The sequence below is a fragment of the Neodiprion virginianus genome, chromosome 1, assembly GCF_021901495.1.
Source record: "Neodiprion virginianus isolate iyNeoVirg1 chromosome 1, iyNeoVirg1.1, whole genome shotgun sequence".
In the NCBI taxonomy this organism is placed as follows: Eukaryota; Metazoa; Arthropoda; class Insecta; order Hymenoptera; family Diprionidae; genus Neodiprion; species Neodiprion virginianus.
In genome coordinates, this window is record NC_060877.1 from 32638865 (window position 1) to 32653482 (window position 14618).

A 14618-nucleotide genomic window follows, 5' to 3' on the forward strand; every position below is an offset into this window, starting at 1 on the left:
CGATTAATTCTTGTCAGCAAGGTGAACGGGTACTTAGAATTTTTACTTTCGCTTCACCTGTAAGAATTGATATATGCTAGCATAGTTTAAGGAAAACAGTTATCCGGGTGAAGTGAATGAATATTCGTTTTTAGCTATGAGCTAACCGAGACGATTAGGTGGCCAACTGTAATAGCAATTAGGAATGACGAACAATAATCGATTATCTTTTCCCAACTAATCGAGTCCAATCAATTATTTTTCATACCCGATTAATCGACCGACACGATTATTTTTCCTCGCAATTATTTTTTCGATCTCGATTAATCGATGCACCGATTATTTTTAGCTTAGTGGCCATCTCTAACAGAAATGTTGAATCGGCGATTTACGACTAAATCTAATCATTTCAAGGCGATGCAAGATTTTCGAGTATTTCACATTCAGCGCGTATCTAATTCTTGACAAAAATTGCTAGAATCGTTGGCGGAATTCTGAACGACGCTGGTATTATACGTTCGCCGTTCCATTGACCCAGCTCCTCGATCCGATCTCGTTGCCATTCCCGATACTTTGCAGTCAGGAGTCTTCATTTTATCTTCTCCTCTGTTTTTTTTTTTTTTTTTTTCTTTGCCTCTTTTCTTTTTTTCTTCACTTCAGAACCAGCCATTATATTACATATATCTTTAACGATTCAGCCATGTACCGAATTTGTGGAACCTTGGCTTGTCTCTACGCGCTCTGAATTTCCGAGGGCCCAACAATCGGCATGGGACATTTACTCGTTATTATCCCGCGGTGACTTGGATTTATGCGAAACGCACGCCGCGCAGCGAGGCCTGCAAAGGCAAATATACAACACGGAACACATGTTTCTGCCTTATGCAGCGCAACTTCGACTTATCTAGTTTTTATAGCTCGGCTTAAATCAACGAGGTTCCTCATCGTTTGCTTCCCTATCACGATGTTTCAAACAAATTCTATTTGATTTCGATGCGCACGAGGATCCAGGAAATCTTGACTATTTTTGACGCCAACGAAACCGCGAGAAGAAATTAGTAACTTCCGGGATTTTTTTTCGTGAATTGTCCCCCTATGAAAGAATTCGTGTCTTTCTACTTAATCTTGGAAATCGATATGAATAACCTGTGACTACACATGTGTAGCATTTCTGTTGTTTTTTTTTTTTTTTTTTTTTTTTTGTTTTGCGAAAACACTTACGCAATCATAAAAACCTTTTAACAGAAATTTATCATCATAATTCACGCCTGAGTTTCACCAATCACATTCTACGTCATGGGTAGATGGATTATTGCAATGCACCCAAACAGGTTGATCAAAGTAACTACCTCATACCTTGTGTAAAAATGATCTTGCCGCAATGCAAATGATTAGCAAATCGCCAAGGTATGCGCTAATAATGGATCTCTATGACAATAATAAAAACAAGTACGATTTTTGATTGAATTCGCTTTGCTAAAAAATTTAATGAACGTTTTCGGCAGTCAATTGACGCCAAGGAATAACAAGGCAACTCAATTTTTTACCGAATATTAAAAAATCCAACACTTCAAAATACGAGACGTGATCAAAAATTGTGTTTTGCCGTTTATCGCATGTTTTTTCTGTTAGTAATAAATATAATTACCGCATTTACTTACTGACTTACGAGTTTTCGCAAGCACGACAGATTGTTTCCAGGAACTTTTGGAATGTAAATAAGGAGAGATTAATTAGCGGTTTTTCTTGTAGTTGTCGCCGGCATATCGCTCGAACATCATGAAACGCAGAAAGAACTCCATCAGTGATATTAATAGCCTTCCACATCTTCGATCAACGGATCGGGTCTGAAGCTACGAAACTATGGATATTTGTAAGCAAGTCTCGATTTCAAGGAATAGAAACGCCATAATGTATACGATGAGATCGTACAAAATAGGCAAATAGAATTGAGGAAAAAAAAAAGATGTTGCGCAGATAGCTGTGCAGTAAATACGACGTAGAAATAAAAGTAGTAAAACACCATTGTAGTTGAGCCATGATTCGATTATTGTAATTATAAAAGACGATGATCGTATGCGCGCCTGGCAATAATGATGATCAGTAGTCAAAGTCACGCAAAATGTTATTGATTGCGAATAATACAATCGCGGTAATATCCATAAATACGTAGATAAAAACTGGGTGTAAACAAGCCATGCAAGAAGTATAATAATATAACCGAGATGCAAAACAAGAGAAAAGAAAAAAACGACCGGCTATCTAATAACGTCGAAAGATTGTAGTCGCGTAGATTTTGAAACAGAGCTGGAATTCCGATGTCCAAATCACCTCTCCGAATGTCTTCTCTCGATCTGCCAGATGAGAAGACGCGCAATCACGTCGGTAAGAAATACGCTCCTACGGGACGTTGCTGGAAATCCTGATCCTAAAGACCGATAATCTGTAAATATACTCAGCCAGCTATGCGTTGCTGGGCAATCAGCAAACGTAATTTGCTAGTTTTAATGACTCGGTCATGATCTGCGCCGTGACGTCAGTAGCTCGTAAATATCCCGATGCGTGTTATCCAGCATCTCAGCCTCCGTCATCCGACCGACTGTTGTTGATCATTTGAATGAGCGAGTGAGATTAAACCTTGTCTTAATAAAAAAAAACAAAAAACCAAGAATTCCTCAAAAATTATCCCCGGAACTTCAACATTCTGTATTTCACAGAGAAGAAGAAAAAAAAGTATCCCGAAGTCTCCCGATTTGCTAATTTACATCCCGCATATACCAATCAGGCGTGAAATTTCTACAGAAGTCCGCGGGAGCAAAAGACGCGAAAAAAATGTCAGTCGCGTGTGCAAACGGTGAATAATTATCGGCCTGACAGCGAAATACGAAGTTCGACGGTGCAGGATGAAAAAGGGTCGCCCGGCAATCGCATCGTTCATCGCTTTTGCAATTCGCAGGCTCTTTTCTCAGCCGGTGGCCCGACTAACGCAACCGCGAAACTTACGGCTGACTTTTGGATGAACGACCGAAACGGGCGGCTTTGAAACTCTTATCCGATCCCCGCATGCACTCGGTGTGCATCGATGTCAGACAATCCAAGAGGGGAATTGAAGATGAACTCGATCCGATGCAGCGGCGTCTCAATCGTTGCATTTTTCCACTACCCAAACGATTTGCTTGAAACAATTCAAACGAAGGCTGCTTATATCGGTTAAGCTACTTCTGTTATCCAATCGTCTTCTGTAATTATATCCTATGTGCTAGTAACAAATTACGGAGATCAATCCCGACCTTCGATCGAGCGGAGAACGTAACCAGCAGTTGTGGGTATCGCATAGCATTCGCAGCTACAAGGTTATGCTGTTAAGTTCATCCAGACAATGATCAGGCGAAAGAAGTTTGAGAACCAGATGTTCCAATGCATCAGCTTTGAACATACATATTTTGATACCGTATAGAACGTTCCGTTTTCCTGTTACTTGCTTCTTCGGTTATATTCATATTTTAACAATGAATTTATAACAATTATCGTAAACTGCTGGGTATTTTTTTTTTTTTTTATCGTCTTAGATGAGATAATATAATACGGAGAAAAGCTGTAACGGTAATTTATTAACGATATTAAGAATGTTTTAATGATTTCAAATATAATGTCATTTGCATAAGGTGACGAAATTTGGCCGATGGTTCTTGTGCGATACGGCCTCAAATCGTTTTTTATATTGCATCGCGGCTGACAGTAAATAACTTCACCTCTGACGGAATATTATATACACCTGCTTCGTCTATAACGTCATTTCTCTACAGCGATTAATCAAGCCGCATGAGAAAAAACGTTCAACGCAACAGGTGGTGGATTTACTTTGTAAACAGCGCAGCATATTCTGACGCCCTCTTGTACAATAACTATATATTTTCCCGGAAACGTGTAATACAAGCTGTCAGAAAATCCTGGCAACAAGGCTTCGAAAGCTAGGAGCGCGTTATAAATTCATGAATATAGCGACGATTAAACCCGTGATTAATTTACCGCGCGTGAAAGCGTGGAAAGGAAAATTCAAAACCCCTAAAAAACTGCTCTTCGAGGCTCTACTCTTCACGTTTTTCAGAAATTTTTTTTTTTTTACATTTTCTATCATCGCGTGGATGACGCCATGTATGCGTATATATACACGCGTGACAAATTCTTGACCACATTCTGTTGAATATTTATTGCCTAATGATGAGATTTTCGTTATCGTCGTGCGGACAGCGCCGCGCATTAAATGTAAAATGTAGAATATTTCGCAAAACATGAAATATGCGCCAAAAGTTTCTATTCGATGGAGTAATGCACAGAAATTGATAAGAGTTGTAAAAATGCCCCGACCGCGTGTACGCGGACGTTTACCTTACGTTTAGTTTTACGGCAGAGGATCTTTTTCTTTTTTTTTTTTTTTTTTTTACAGTTTAATACGAGCTATCGATGACACAAGTGTGACTAACGCGTAATGAGTACTCTCACATGCGTGTGGAATTTATTGAGAAAACACAGGCCGAGCTTCGTGTATCACGGTGATTTGGCTCCCCGTGCATTCTCAAGTTAAGTAACAGCTGATATTGAGCAGCGCAAAGTTTCACTTCGACTCGAAATCGCAGGCTCTACGCCCACAATTCCCCGCCGCGTTGAATCCCAGCTGTGAACCGGAAACGCGAGTGAATTTGTACGATATGACAAACCATCCCATCGATCTGAGGATGAAGTCTGCGGAAGACACTTTCAAACAATAAGTCAAGTAATATCACGTATATTTTTTCCCGTGGAGTGAGTAGTGCGTCATCTCCTTTGGTTGTACAAGAAATGCTCAGAGACTTGGTCGGTTGTGCAGGAACGACGATTAAGGTCCTGGGAATCAACTCTCGGAGACCCTTTGCCTGGGCGAAGTGATGCAAGAAATTGACTTCTAACCAGTATGTCTGCCCTCGAGCGATAACTCGATTACGTCACTAGACTCAGACGCGTGGGTGTCTCGCCGTCTTTCCTGCGACTACTCCTTCCCATTACGGAACATTAGACACATGGACTCGTTAGACGAGAGGCGCAGGTGCATCGATGTGACGTGCATATGTGGCTAGTCACTTGTCGCATTCACCTTTGGAACAAAACGGATAAGAATAAGAAAAGCTTTCGACTCGCAAGGAAGGTATCTCAGGTCGATCTCTCCGATTCGATTTCTTTAGTAATATCTTACAGTAGACTGAAGACTGATCGACAAGTACTTTTTATCATCCGACATTAAACGCTTCAAGAATAACGTAATATTCTTTAACCGATCCAACTGGAAAAGTTTTCTCACAATGAGAAATGACGAATGTAATTTGCTCAAGAAAAAAAAAATTCCTAATCATCCCTCGACACGCCTTGACATGTCGCTTAGTTCTTAGTGTCTACTGTAACGTATTACAAAAAAAATCAAGTCGGGGAAATCGACCGGGGATACCTTCGTTGTCAAAGATGGCGCTGACGTCAGTCAGGCCGAGAGTAGGTTTCATTTCGAAACAGACGGTCCGACTGTAACCACGTGACGGGAGTGAAAATAGATCCAGCGAATTATCTGAAGCCCCGTTTAGCCCCGAATGTTCCCTTCGAAAATCGCTGAGCAATCGTATCAGCTCTTGATAAACGATTGCGACCACATGCCGGGCGGGACTAAGGTTACACTGTGTGCAGACCGCCAGAATCATTTTTGTAACTGATATATAATTCATCCTGGACTGGATACGAAAGCATCGATTCTTGGGACTCGGATGCCACGTTTAGGAGCTACGCGACGTACAAAGTCGACTGTGCGCGGTACGCGTGATGAAACACGAACGTCCTGCAGTCAAGGATCTTCTGGAAGATCGTGTCTACCTGTCGGTACGTCCGTGACCCGAAAGACCGTGGCATCAGATTAACAGGATGAATCTAACTTTCGTCGTAACAATTTTTAGTCGGGCATCGTTTGATTATCGGTGTAAGTCGTTGTATTAGCTCAACAATTAATACATCCTGCCGATTTCTCGGATTATCGTTGTTGGTAGCGTCTTTTTCTTATTTCGCAAGACAACGAGACGCGTATACGTATAGGTATGCATCTGCAATGCCGACACAACGATTGTGAAATTCATACATTATCTCCGGGTCAACGGAGAAGATTCACGCCGATTCGGTGTAGGTGTAGAACCTACCAAGAAAGCGCGCCCGCCAATGTGCTCAAAAGTCGAAACGGTGCCCAATAACACACACGATACATAATATCTGCTGACTTTGAAACGAAATAACTTTCACCGCATTCTTAAAAAAAGAAATAAAAATTACATTCTAAACAGTTGGGTATTATACGCGTGTACCAGTCGCAAAACGGAACATGAATCTGCACGATTCCTTGGTGGTTAGCTGTAACATCTCTCGCTTCGTCCACTTTCCAATTTTGGCAACTCAACCATTGACGACAGGTGAAGTTCGTTGTTCCCCGAACTGGAGCGACTCTTGAATTTTAATTGATTCTACATTCCGGTATAACCGTGTGGGCAGTTACGTCGAGTTGACCATGACCCGAGCTCTGTACCTACACGTATATACATACATACCTCTATGAGAATTATATAAAAGTTGGATCATTCGCGCGCGTGCAACGCTTTTGCAAAGCTAACTCAATTCTTATCGGTTTTCGCTTCACTCGTTCGCTCAAAGTCAATCGATCGATCGCTCTGCCCCACCGGATTTTCGAAATAGCATCGTCTTTGCGGCGTGAAGATTATAATTTGTGTCTCATTTAGGCGCCGTCGTTGGATGACAAATGGATAATTATTTTAGCCGATGCGAAAACACGAGTCGAGGCAACGTTAACAAATTAATTTTAATTTCATAATCAGCTGTCAATGCATGTATTCGGGTTTTAATATCTGCTTATTACACACAACGAGCAAACTCGCTATAATATGGTTAACAAGCGGCTGCCCTCGGAGAAAATTTTCACTTATACGCAATCAAAGTATGATACTTACACAGGTATTACGTCGGTCGTATATTACACGCGGTTATATTCATGCCGGGTGATTTCAAAGCTATACATGTGGCGCGTAATTAAAGTACGATTAATTGCGACGATGAGGGCTGGATCTTCGAACATCTCGATTCTTGTCTATACCTGCCTAATTGCAAAGGTAACTGATCTTCGTTCGCGGCTCTGCGTTCGCCAATCTATTCTTGCCTAAAGCTTCGGGAGTCTGTGCAGTAACGATGTATAATCACGCTGTATCTGTTGTTTCGATGTTGCATTCGGCTACTGCGCAACGCAGAAAATAATTGCACCAGCCGATAGCGATGTTTTTACCAAAAGGAAAGGTTCGAATCCGGTTGTCGTTCTTCCTCAGGACTAAAGCGACGGACTCCCGCAGCCGAATTCGTGAAATCGTCGTTTTTGGCAATTATAATGGGTGTCGGTCACACGCGGGTTTCGCACTTTTTCTCCATGCTCATTTCATAAGCGCTAATTTATGCCGAAGCGAACGAGATCATTATCAAAGGATTCTAGAGAGATCACGCACGCGTTGTGCAGGTTTGTCATATATTTGTTCATTTGTTCTTGTTTATTTTTACTCGTTTGACGTCTTGAAAAATTCGAGCAAACTTTCACCCCGGTTTCGTTTCACCGCCGATGTCAAGCGACAAATTGGGCGGCCGGATCGGCGTGTAACAACTTCATTCCACGGTTGTGCGTGAAAATTTTTATCGCACGAGGTGAAAACTGCAGCCGCATTATTTGATGTTTGAATTATAAATTACACCGAGCTGGTATCATTGTCGGCATTTATCAGTTACGACAATCAGTGTTTCGTAACGAGAAGCAATTCGTTACTTTCAGCAGATACACGATTATCCACGGCTCTGATGCGCGACTAGTATAATCTGTGGTTTTTTCTTTTTTGCTATCTTCCTTTTCTTTTTTGTTTTTTTTTTCTTTTTTATCTTCTTCTATTCTCTACTTTTGACGAGGACCTTTCGTTTCAGAATACCGCGTATACTCCATCTTCTTAATCCGTGGGAAACGTGAAAAGAGGCACCAATAGTCGGTGCTGAATTCTTGTAAAACTATTCGAGAGAGAAAAAAACGACACACACACACCTTGCTTCAACAAGTTAAAAAACCGCGAAAATCCGACACTAAATCTTTGTACCATACAGTTTATATTCAGCGAACGATGTTACGAAATACGGTACTTTATGCGTACCTACAGGGATCAGATATGATCGTTACATAAAAATTAGCCATTACACACTCGTACGCGTATTGCTTGCTCGAGCGAACGATTCCGAGGCAAAGTAGAATCCCACCGACAAAAGCCGATCATTCTTCAATTTCTTTTTTCTTTCACCCCGTGTTTTACGAAAGAGGACGATAATCGCCCGGATAAGACGTCGATGTACATCATGCGTTTGCAATAGCTCGCATTATCCGACGGCGCAGAAGACGCTCCTTTCATCTTCCAGACCCAGGTCACAGCGTCATCATCTTTTGTCTTGCAACACTTGTCCGCATGTGTAATATTATACGAAAAACGACGAACCGCTGTCTCGCGGTGAAGCGCCCTGAACAGAAATCGCGCACCGAGGCAATTTGTCAAACGCAAAGTACGGTATACACAGCGAGTTGCCCCGAGACGACTTCCTTCACTTTTCCCAGATTGTTTTCTTTGTATTTTGTTTATTTATTTATTTTTTTCTTCTTTGGTTCTTCTCTCAGCCCACCGATCACATAAACGCGTCACGTCATCGTCCGAGGTACCGATCAAGGTGCTCTCTCAGAACGTGAAAATAAAATATCGCTTCCGTCCTGCCGACTGCAGGGACTCGAGAGCCGTTCGGTCCGGTATAATAACCCAGTTTTCATCGAACCTAAGGGCTGTCGCTTAACCCTGACAAAAGGTAGCGATTTGGCCGTGTGAAAGTGTCTATGGTGTCAGAGGTGGCGTCTGGCAGACGACAGAGGGCTGCGCAACTCTATCGTTATTTCGCATTTCTGGCGTTTGAGCAACTCGTGGGAGGATCATGAGAAGAGTGGCGAAAAAATGTTCACATCTGACGGCTGCAACCTCGATCCCAGAGGCGGCAACAACGCTCGCATGTCGGGCGCGGTGTTATATGAGAAACGAGCGAGGTTCTCTATGCTCGCCAAATCATTTAACCCAGATCAAACAACGCGTCGAAAGGAACCAAAAATCGACTCGTCATCGCGTCGATCCTCTATCAGGTTGCGGGAACATGCCTCGGCGGATCAACCGAACGAAATATTCTGAAATATTTCGAGTCTGCAAACGAGCGTACTTTAAGATATACAGCTTCTGCATACGAGTAAACAATGGACTATGGGGCGTCGTGTATTGGGCCTTGACTCAATTATCACGCGCGAAGAAACACCGTAGGTGTGGTACAAGCATGACCTACGTTATACGGCGTGAAATCTGCTTCGGCGTTCTTTCGTCACCGGGCCGCAGCAGCGATGCTTGTTTTAAGGAGAAGAGGATCATAGAGCTCGACGCGTTTTCGGAAAGACGCGGCGAGAGTCTGCGGGAAGGTGAAATTTCAGGATAACGCCCACGCGTCCTGTCCTGACGGTATTGCCATTGGGAGTGGTAATAAAGGAGAGGAAAGCGGTGTCTGTTAAAAAATTCTTTTTCGGGCTGACGAATTATCGACCTTTCCTCTACTAGCCGACCGACGACTTTCTTCTCACTCGGACGAAGAAGAAGGTGAAAAAGAGTCTTGACGCGAGCTCGCGAGTCATGGAAGCTTAACAATGACGTGGGTTTTGTAACATAAGCGGTGAAGCGATCTCGGCGCACCCGGCAATTACGGACATATCAGCTACCGCGGATTTAAATGGAAGATGAACGTCCGATTATACGGGCAGCTGTCGTTAACTATCGCTAGAAGCGATCTCCGTTGGGCGTTGTTAAACGACTGGTTGTAGATCGGACGCCTCCGACACCCTCGTTGCTATAATAGAAAATAATACCATAAGCAACGGAATATAACAATAGGAAGCAGAAGAGAACTCGAGACGCGTACCAGACATCGTCCGCCTAAAAACTCTCGTTTCAAATGCCCGTCACATAACTTCTCCTTGGTACATCCCGCGACCCGGCGTGCCTGATAAATCTCCGTTGAGCCACATGCGAGTAGGTATAATCCGCGGGAGGCAAAGAGAGGCCGAAAATATATCCGCAGCGAGAAAGACGGGCGAATCTTCGGTAGCCGTCGGAGGGGGGACGGGATCGGAGGATGAGGCATTAGGAGGTTCAGGTGCCGACCTTTGGCTGGGTCGGGCCTGACCTCAGTTTGAGGCCCCGGCCTGGGACCCGGAGTAGCCGTGGTGGTGGGCCCGCGAACCGCTCGTTGCTGGCCCACGGGGTCCATGGAGAGGGGGTGGGGGTGGGGGCTGGTCAGGGTCTGAGCGTGTGTGCGTGTGTGTGTGTTTATGGTACCACCTCGCTCCTTAAGATCCGTGACTCTAGCGGTGCGGATATATAAAGCGCAGGGCGCACTGTGATCATCAAGTCAGTGCAGTCTGCGACTCCCACAAGACGAACTCAATTTTCTCACCATGAATCGATTGGTAAGTAAAGTGCGAAAAAAACCGACGAACCGATCGGCGGCTCCTCGTTCGAAATAGTCACCGGATATAAACAAGAGTCAGCTGCGACGTGACCGTCCTCAAACTTTCGTGGATTATATTAATTCTACCATTTAGATCGGGAAATTTCTATATTCGAAAATCTCACGGACGATTTGAAAGTTGATGAATATTCATCGCTGATCGCCGAGATTTTTTCGATTTTCTTTTTTTCTTTTTTTATTTCTTTTTCTTCTATTTTATACCGCTACAACAACTACATCTCGATCACTGTTACACGTTATACGAGAAACGGTTCCGTAAATGGTCGGGTATATTGAACGCGTGTCAACTTTACTGCGGGAAAGTGCTTAAAATCAAATTGCTTGCGTACTTGTACCTGTAATAAAATTTATCGATCGTAACCGCGCATAAACACGGAGGATGCGATGGGATTTTCGCAACGATAACCATTACGCTGTTTGTACATTAAAAACGATTCTGCACGCTGTGCGGTGAGAAATTTGCCGGTTCGTGTGTTAGGGCCCGCTAAATAATCGGCTTACATCCCGCGGTTACGAAACAAACGGACCCCAACACGCGCAACCTGCCTTCATATCACTGTCCGCTAATTAAGAAGAAAGAGCCTCGTTATACGAATGTACCGTTTCGCAACTCGTCGAGCAGGAAGCCAATTTCACGGGACTATAACTTCTTCTTCAAAGATCGCGTCATTCTCGCGGATAATAACGACGTCTGTCCGCCAACTCCCACAACTACGCGCCAAGGAGAGACAGTTTAGACCCGATCAGTTCGAACTGAAAGAATACAAAGTCCAGCGAATTGATAACTCGCGTTTGTCGCAGAGAACACCAACGATGTATCGCGACTTTCGGTCCTCGCTGAGAGGAAGAGTTTTTAAACCGAGTTACAATTTCCCCGAGAAAAGTGGGACAACCGTCCTACGGAGCGAGCGAGCTGGGTGGCCTGCGAACTTTCCAGGACTCGAATCGCGGTGAGAATAACTCCGTTTTTCTTCTTTCAGATCGTAGGTCTGTTCGCCTTGGCGACCGTCGCCCTGGCCGCTCCTCTGGACAACACAACGCCGATCCCGATCCTCCGGCAGGCGCAGGACGGTCCGAACCCCGACGGATCTTACAGCTGGAGCTACGAGACCGGAAACGGAATCCAGGCCCAGGAGCAGGGCTACGTGGAGAATCCCGGAACCGATGCCGAAGGCATGTCCGTGCAGGGAGGCTACAGCTACACCGGAGAAGACGGCGTGCCAATCCAAGTTACGTACATCGCCAACAAGGATGGATTCCAGCCCCAGGGTGCTCATCTCCCGACACCACCCCCAATCCCCGCGGAGATCCTCCAGGCTCTCGAGTACATAGCGGCTCACCCAGAGGAAAACGACATCGACGCGCCCAAGCAGCCGTACAACTAAGGATACACTCTCCGCAGCCGTCCAACTACCCTGCAATCCATCCAGTATCCTAACTTCGCTCAGAGGCGGGAGGATAACCGAGCGAGCCGTCAGACGCGCGGATTAGACGCGGAATAGTTGTGCGGTTTTTCCTCCGGTCGAAGGTAAACTTTGATCCCAGGAAAAGATGTTTACCGTGTCTCACGGCTGGCTTGCCTTCACTTTAATCCTCCTTCCGTCTCCACAATACTCGCTGTATGATTATTATTACACATGATAATAATATAGTTAAATAATAATTATATATATATATATATATATATATATATATATTGTATAATGTATATTTTAAACGTTTTCTACGCAAAGAACATAAAAATGATGCCGTGTAAATAAATTATTATTTTAAAACAACTGTAAGAGAAATCTTTTATTATTATCGACAAAAACGTGTCGCGTTTTTAAAACCTTATTACGGTGCATGATACGCACATACGTGTATAAAGCTTTGGAGTTATTGGATTGGTCGAAAGGTATCGCTGCAGAATGGTAATTCGAATGGTTAATTAATTACGAGACTCGTCTCGCGGTTAATTGCAGCCTAAGCCGATGCCTCATTAACCCGAGACGCTTTAGACACTCGGACGTCTGCAGATGCGGACAAGGTATCATTTGTCGTATACCATGCGCGTACGAGTTAATTAACTATGAGTAAAAGTGTCTAACGAAGCAACGAAAAATTAGAGAGAACCATTTTCGAGAAAGCCGACACGGGGCTTGGCCCCGAGTAAAAGTAAAATCATGAATCAATGCGAGGCCGAGTCTTGGAGAAGTCTGCGCGGCGTGTCGATCGCGCATACGTAATTTGTTATACCTACGTAATCCAGACCAAACCTTGCCGCAGATGAACGAACGGCTAAATGGAAGGTAAAACAAACATCCAGTAGCACGATCAGTGGCATCAAACTTGATCAGTGGATCGTTAGAGCGAGCCGCGCGCGACGAGAAAGTTAATAAAAACTACGCGAGATCCACTTGATAAATATTAGAAAAAAACTCAAGCGTTCGTTATATCCAGGTCCATCCGGCATCCACCCATCTCAATGATGCTCACGCATGATAATCGGCACCGATCGACACCAATGAATATTCATCACTCTACGTCCACTGATTTTTGAACGGCTTTGCCGCACCGTCGGCATCACAGTCTGTGAACCATGTGCACAACCGCTTCAACATCCGTCCGCAGACGATACGACGTCTTAATTCCACAACGTTAGAGCTGCAGTGTCTGGACGCCGTCTCTGCCACTTGAGCAGGTACCCGATAGTATCTCCCAGAAGCTCACTTCTCTGGTCAAGTCTTCGTCAAGTCTTCGAGATGACTCTCCGGAAGTCAAGTGGGCATCTCACACTCCAAACGCATCATTCGCCTTGGGGATTCATCCACGATGAGGCTCTTTGGAGGTGGAAAGTCAGGATGAGGAACCGTGCAGAGTTTCGGAGACCGTCACACTTCAGGATCTACGACATTCCAGCCACGCGGTTCGACGACCTTCCAGCGCTTCTCATTGTCAGAATAAGGTCCGAAGTACGAACTTCTACATTACGTTGAACTCGAAGTGTTCGACCGGATGTCCAGATCGATCTTGAGAGGAACAGCCAACGAAGATCGTCGGTGAGGCGGGGGTAAGTTGGAACGGAAATAATTGATAGACGTGAGTCCAGAAATTAACGTAGGTATTACCGAGTCGGAATTCATGAGATCAGATTTTCTCCTGCCGAATCCTCGATTCATCCAAATTCATATAATGTCGAAAGGCGAGCGTTAGATTGGTATTTACCTAAATTAACTTTCCCCTGTATGAATTAATCTCGGTCTAGCCATGCAAGTGAAAGTATTATTATTTGGAATATGCATGTGACTTTGGGGCGTGTTTGTCGCGTTTATCGATACGCGAAGCTCCGGTGATGGATGATTATTTGGCAAGAACGATCTGCCGGCGAAGAGTTACTCTTGATAAATTTACACCTGAATGGAATTGATGCTGTGTGTGCGTTTCGACGACGGTATAATCCAATGTAATCTCAAAAGGCTCAAACCTAGGCCTCTGTCCACCTACGCCGAGTTTATAAACGCGTTTACGCAATTTCCCCGCCCTCTGCATGCCTCGCAGCAGCACGGCAAACGACGCTTTACTTGATTTGCATAGCAAACGGGACTGGCGTTTCGTCTCTCCCAAATCCTTCATTGATTTCCAAGCCTCAGTCTAGCGTTTGGCACTTCTTGACAAACCCCCGACCCTGATTTTTTGTGCCCACGCATCAGTCCTCATTCGTACTGAAATGAATTATTCTTCTTACTCTCCAAAGGCCGGCAGCTCTCTTCGATAATTCCGAATGAGAGGAGAGAACAGCTGTGGCGTTTTTGTGAATGGGACGATTAACCACGCGTTTCAATTAGTCGGCCGGACCGGCGTGCAAATTTTCGGACGTTGCTATTTCTGAACACGGAGACACGTGTTCAAGTCAAACAAATCGTCATGCGCGTAATTTGCATTAGATGTGTCATTGT

The 14618-nt window shown here is 44.2% G+C and overlaps 1 protein-coding gene across 1 annotated transcript; it reads left to right on the top strand.

Moving 5' to 3' along the window:
• Nucleotides 1-8796: 8796 nt before the first annotated feature.
• LOC124310536 (endocuticle structural glycoprotein SgAbd-8-like) lies at nucleotides 8797-12458 on the top strand. Its single transcript, XM_046774589.1, has 3 exons — nucleotides 8797-8811; nucleotides 10570-10618; nucleotides 11661-12458. The coding sequence occupies exons 2-3, from the start codon at nucleotides 10607-10609 to the stop codon at nucleotides 12063-12065; spliced, it is 417 nt and encodes a 138-aa protein (XP_046630545.1). The 5' UTR covers nucleotides 8797-8811; nucleotides 10570-10606; the 3' UTR covers nucleotides 12066-12458.
• The last annotated feature ends 2160 nt before the right edge of the window (nucleotides 12459-14618 follow it).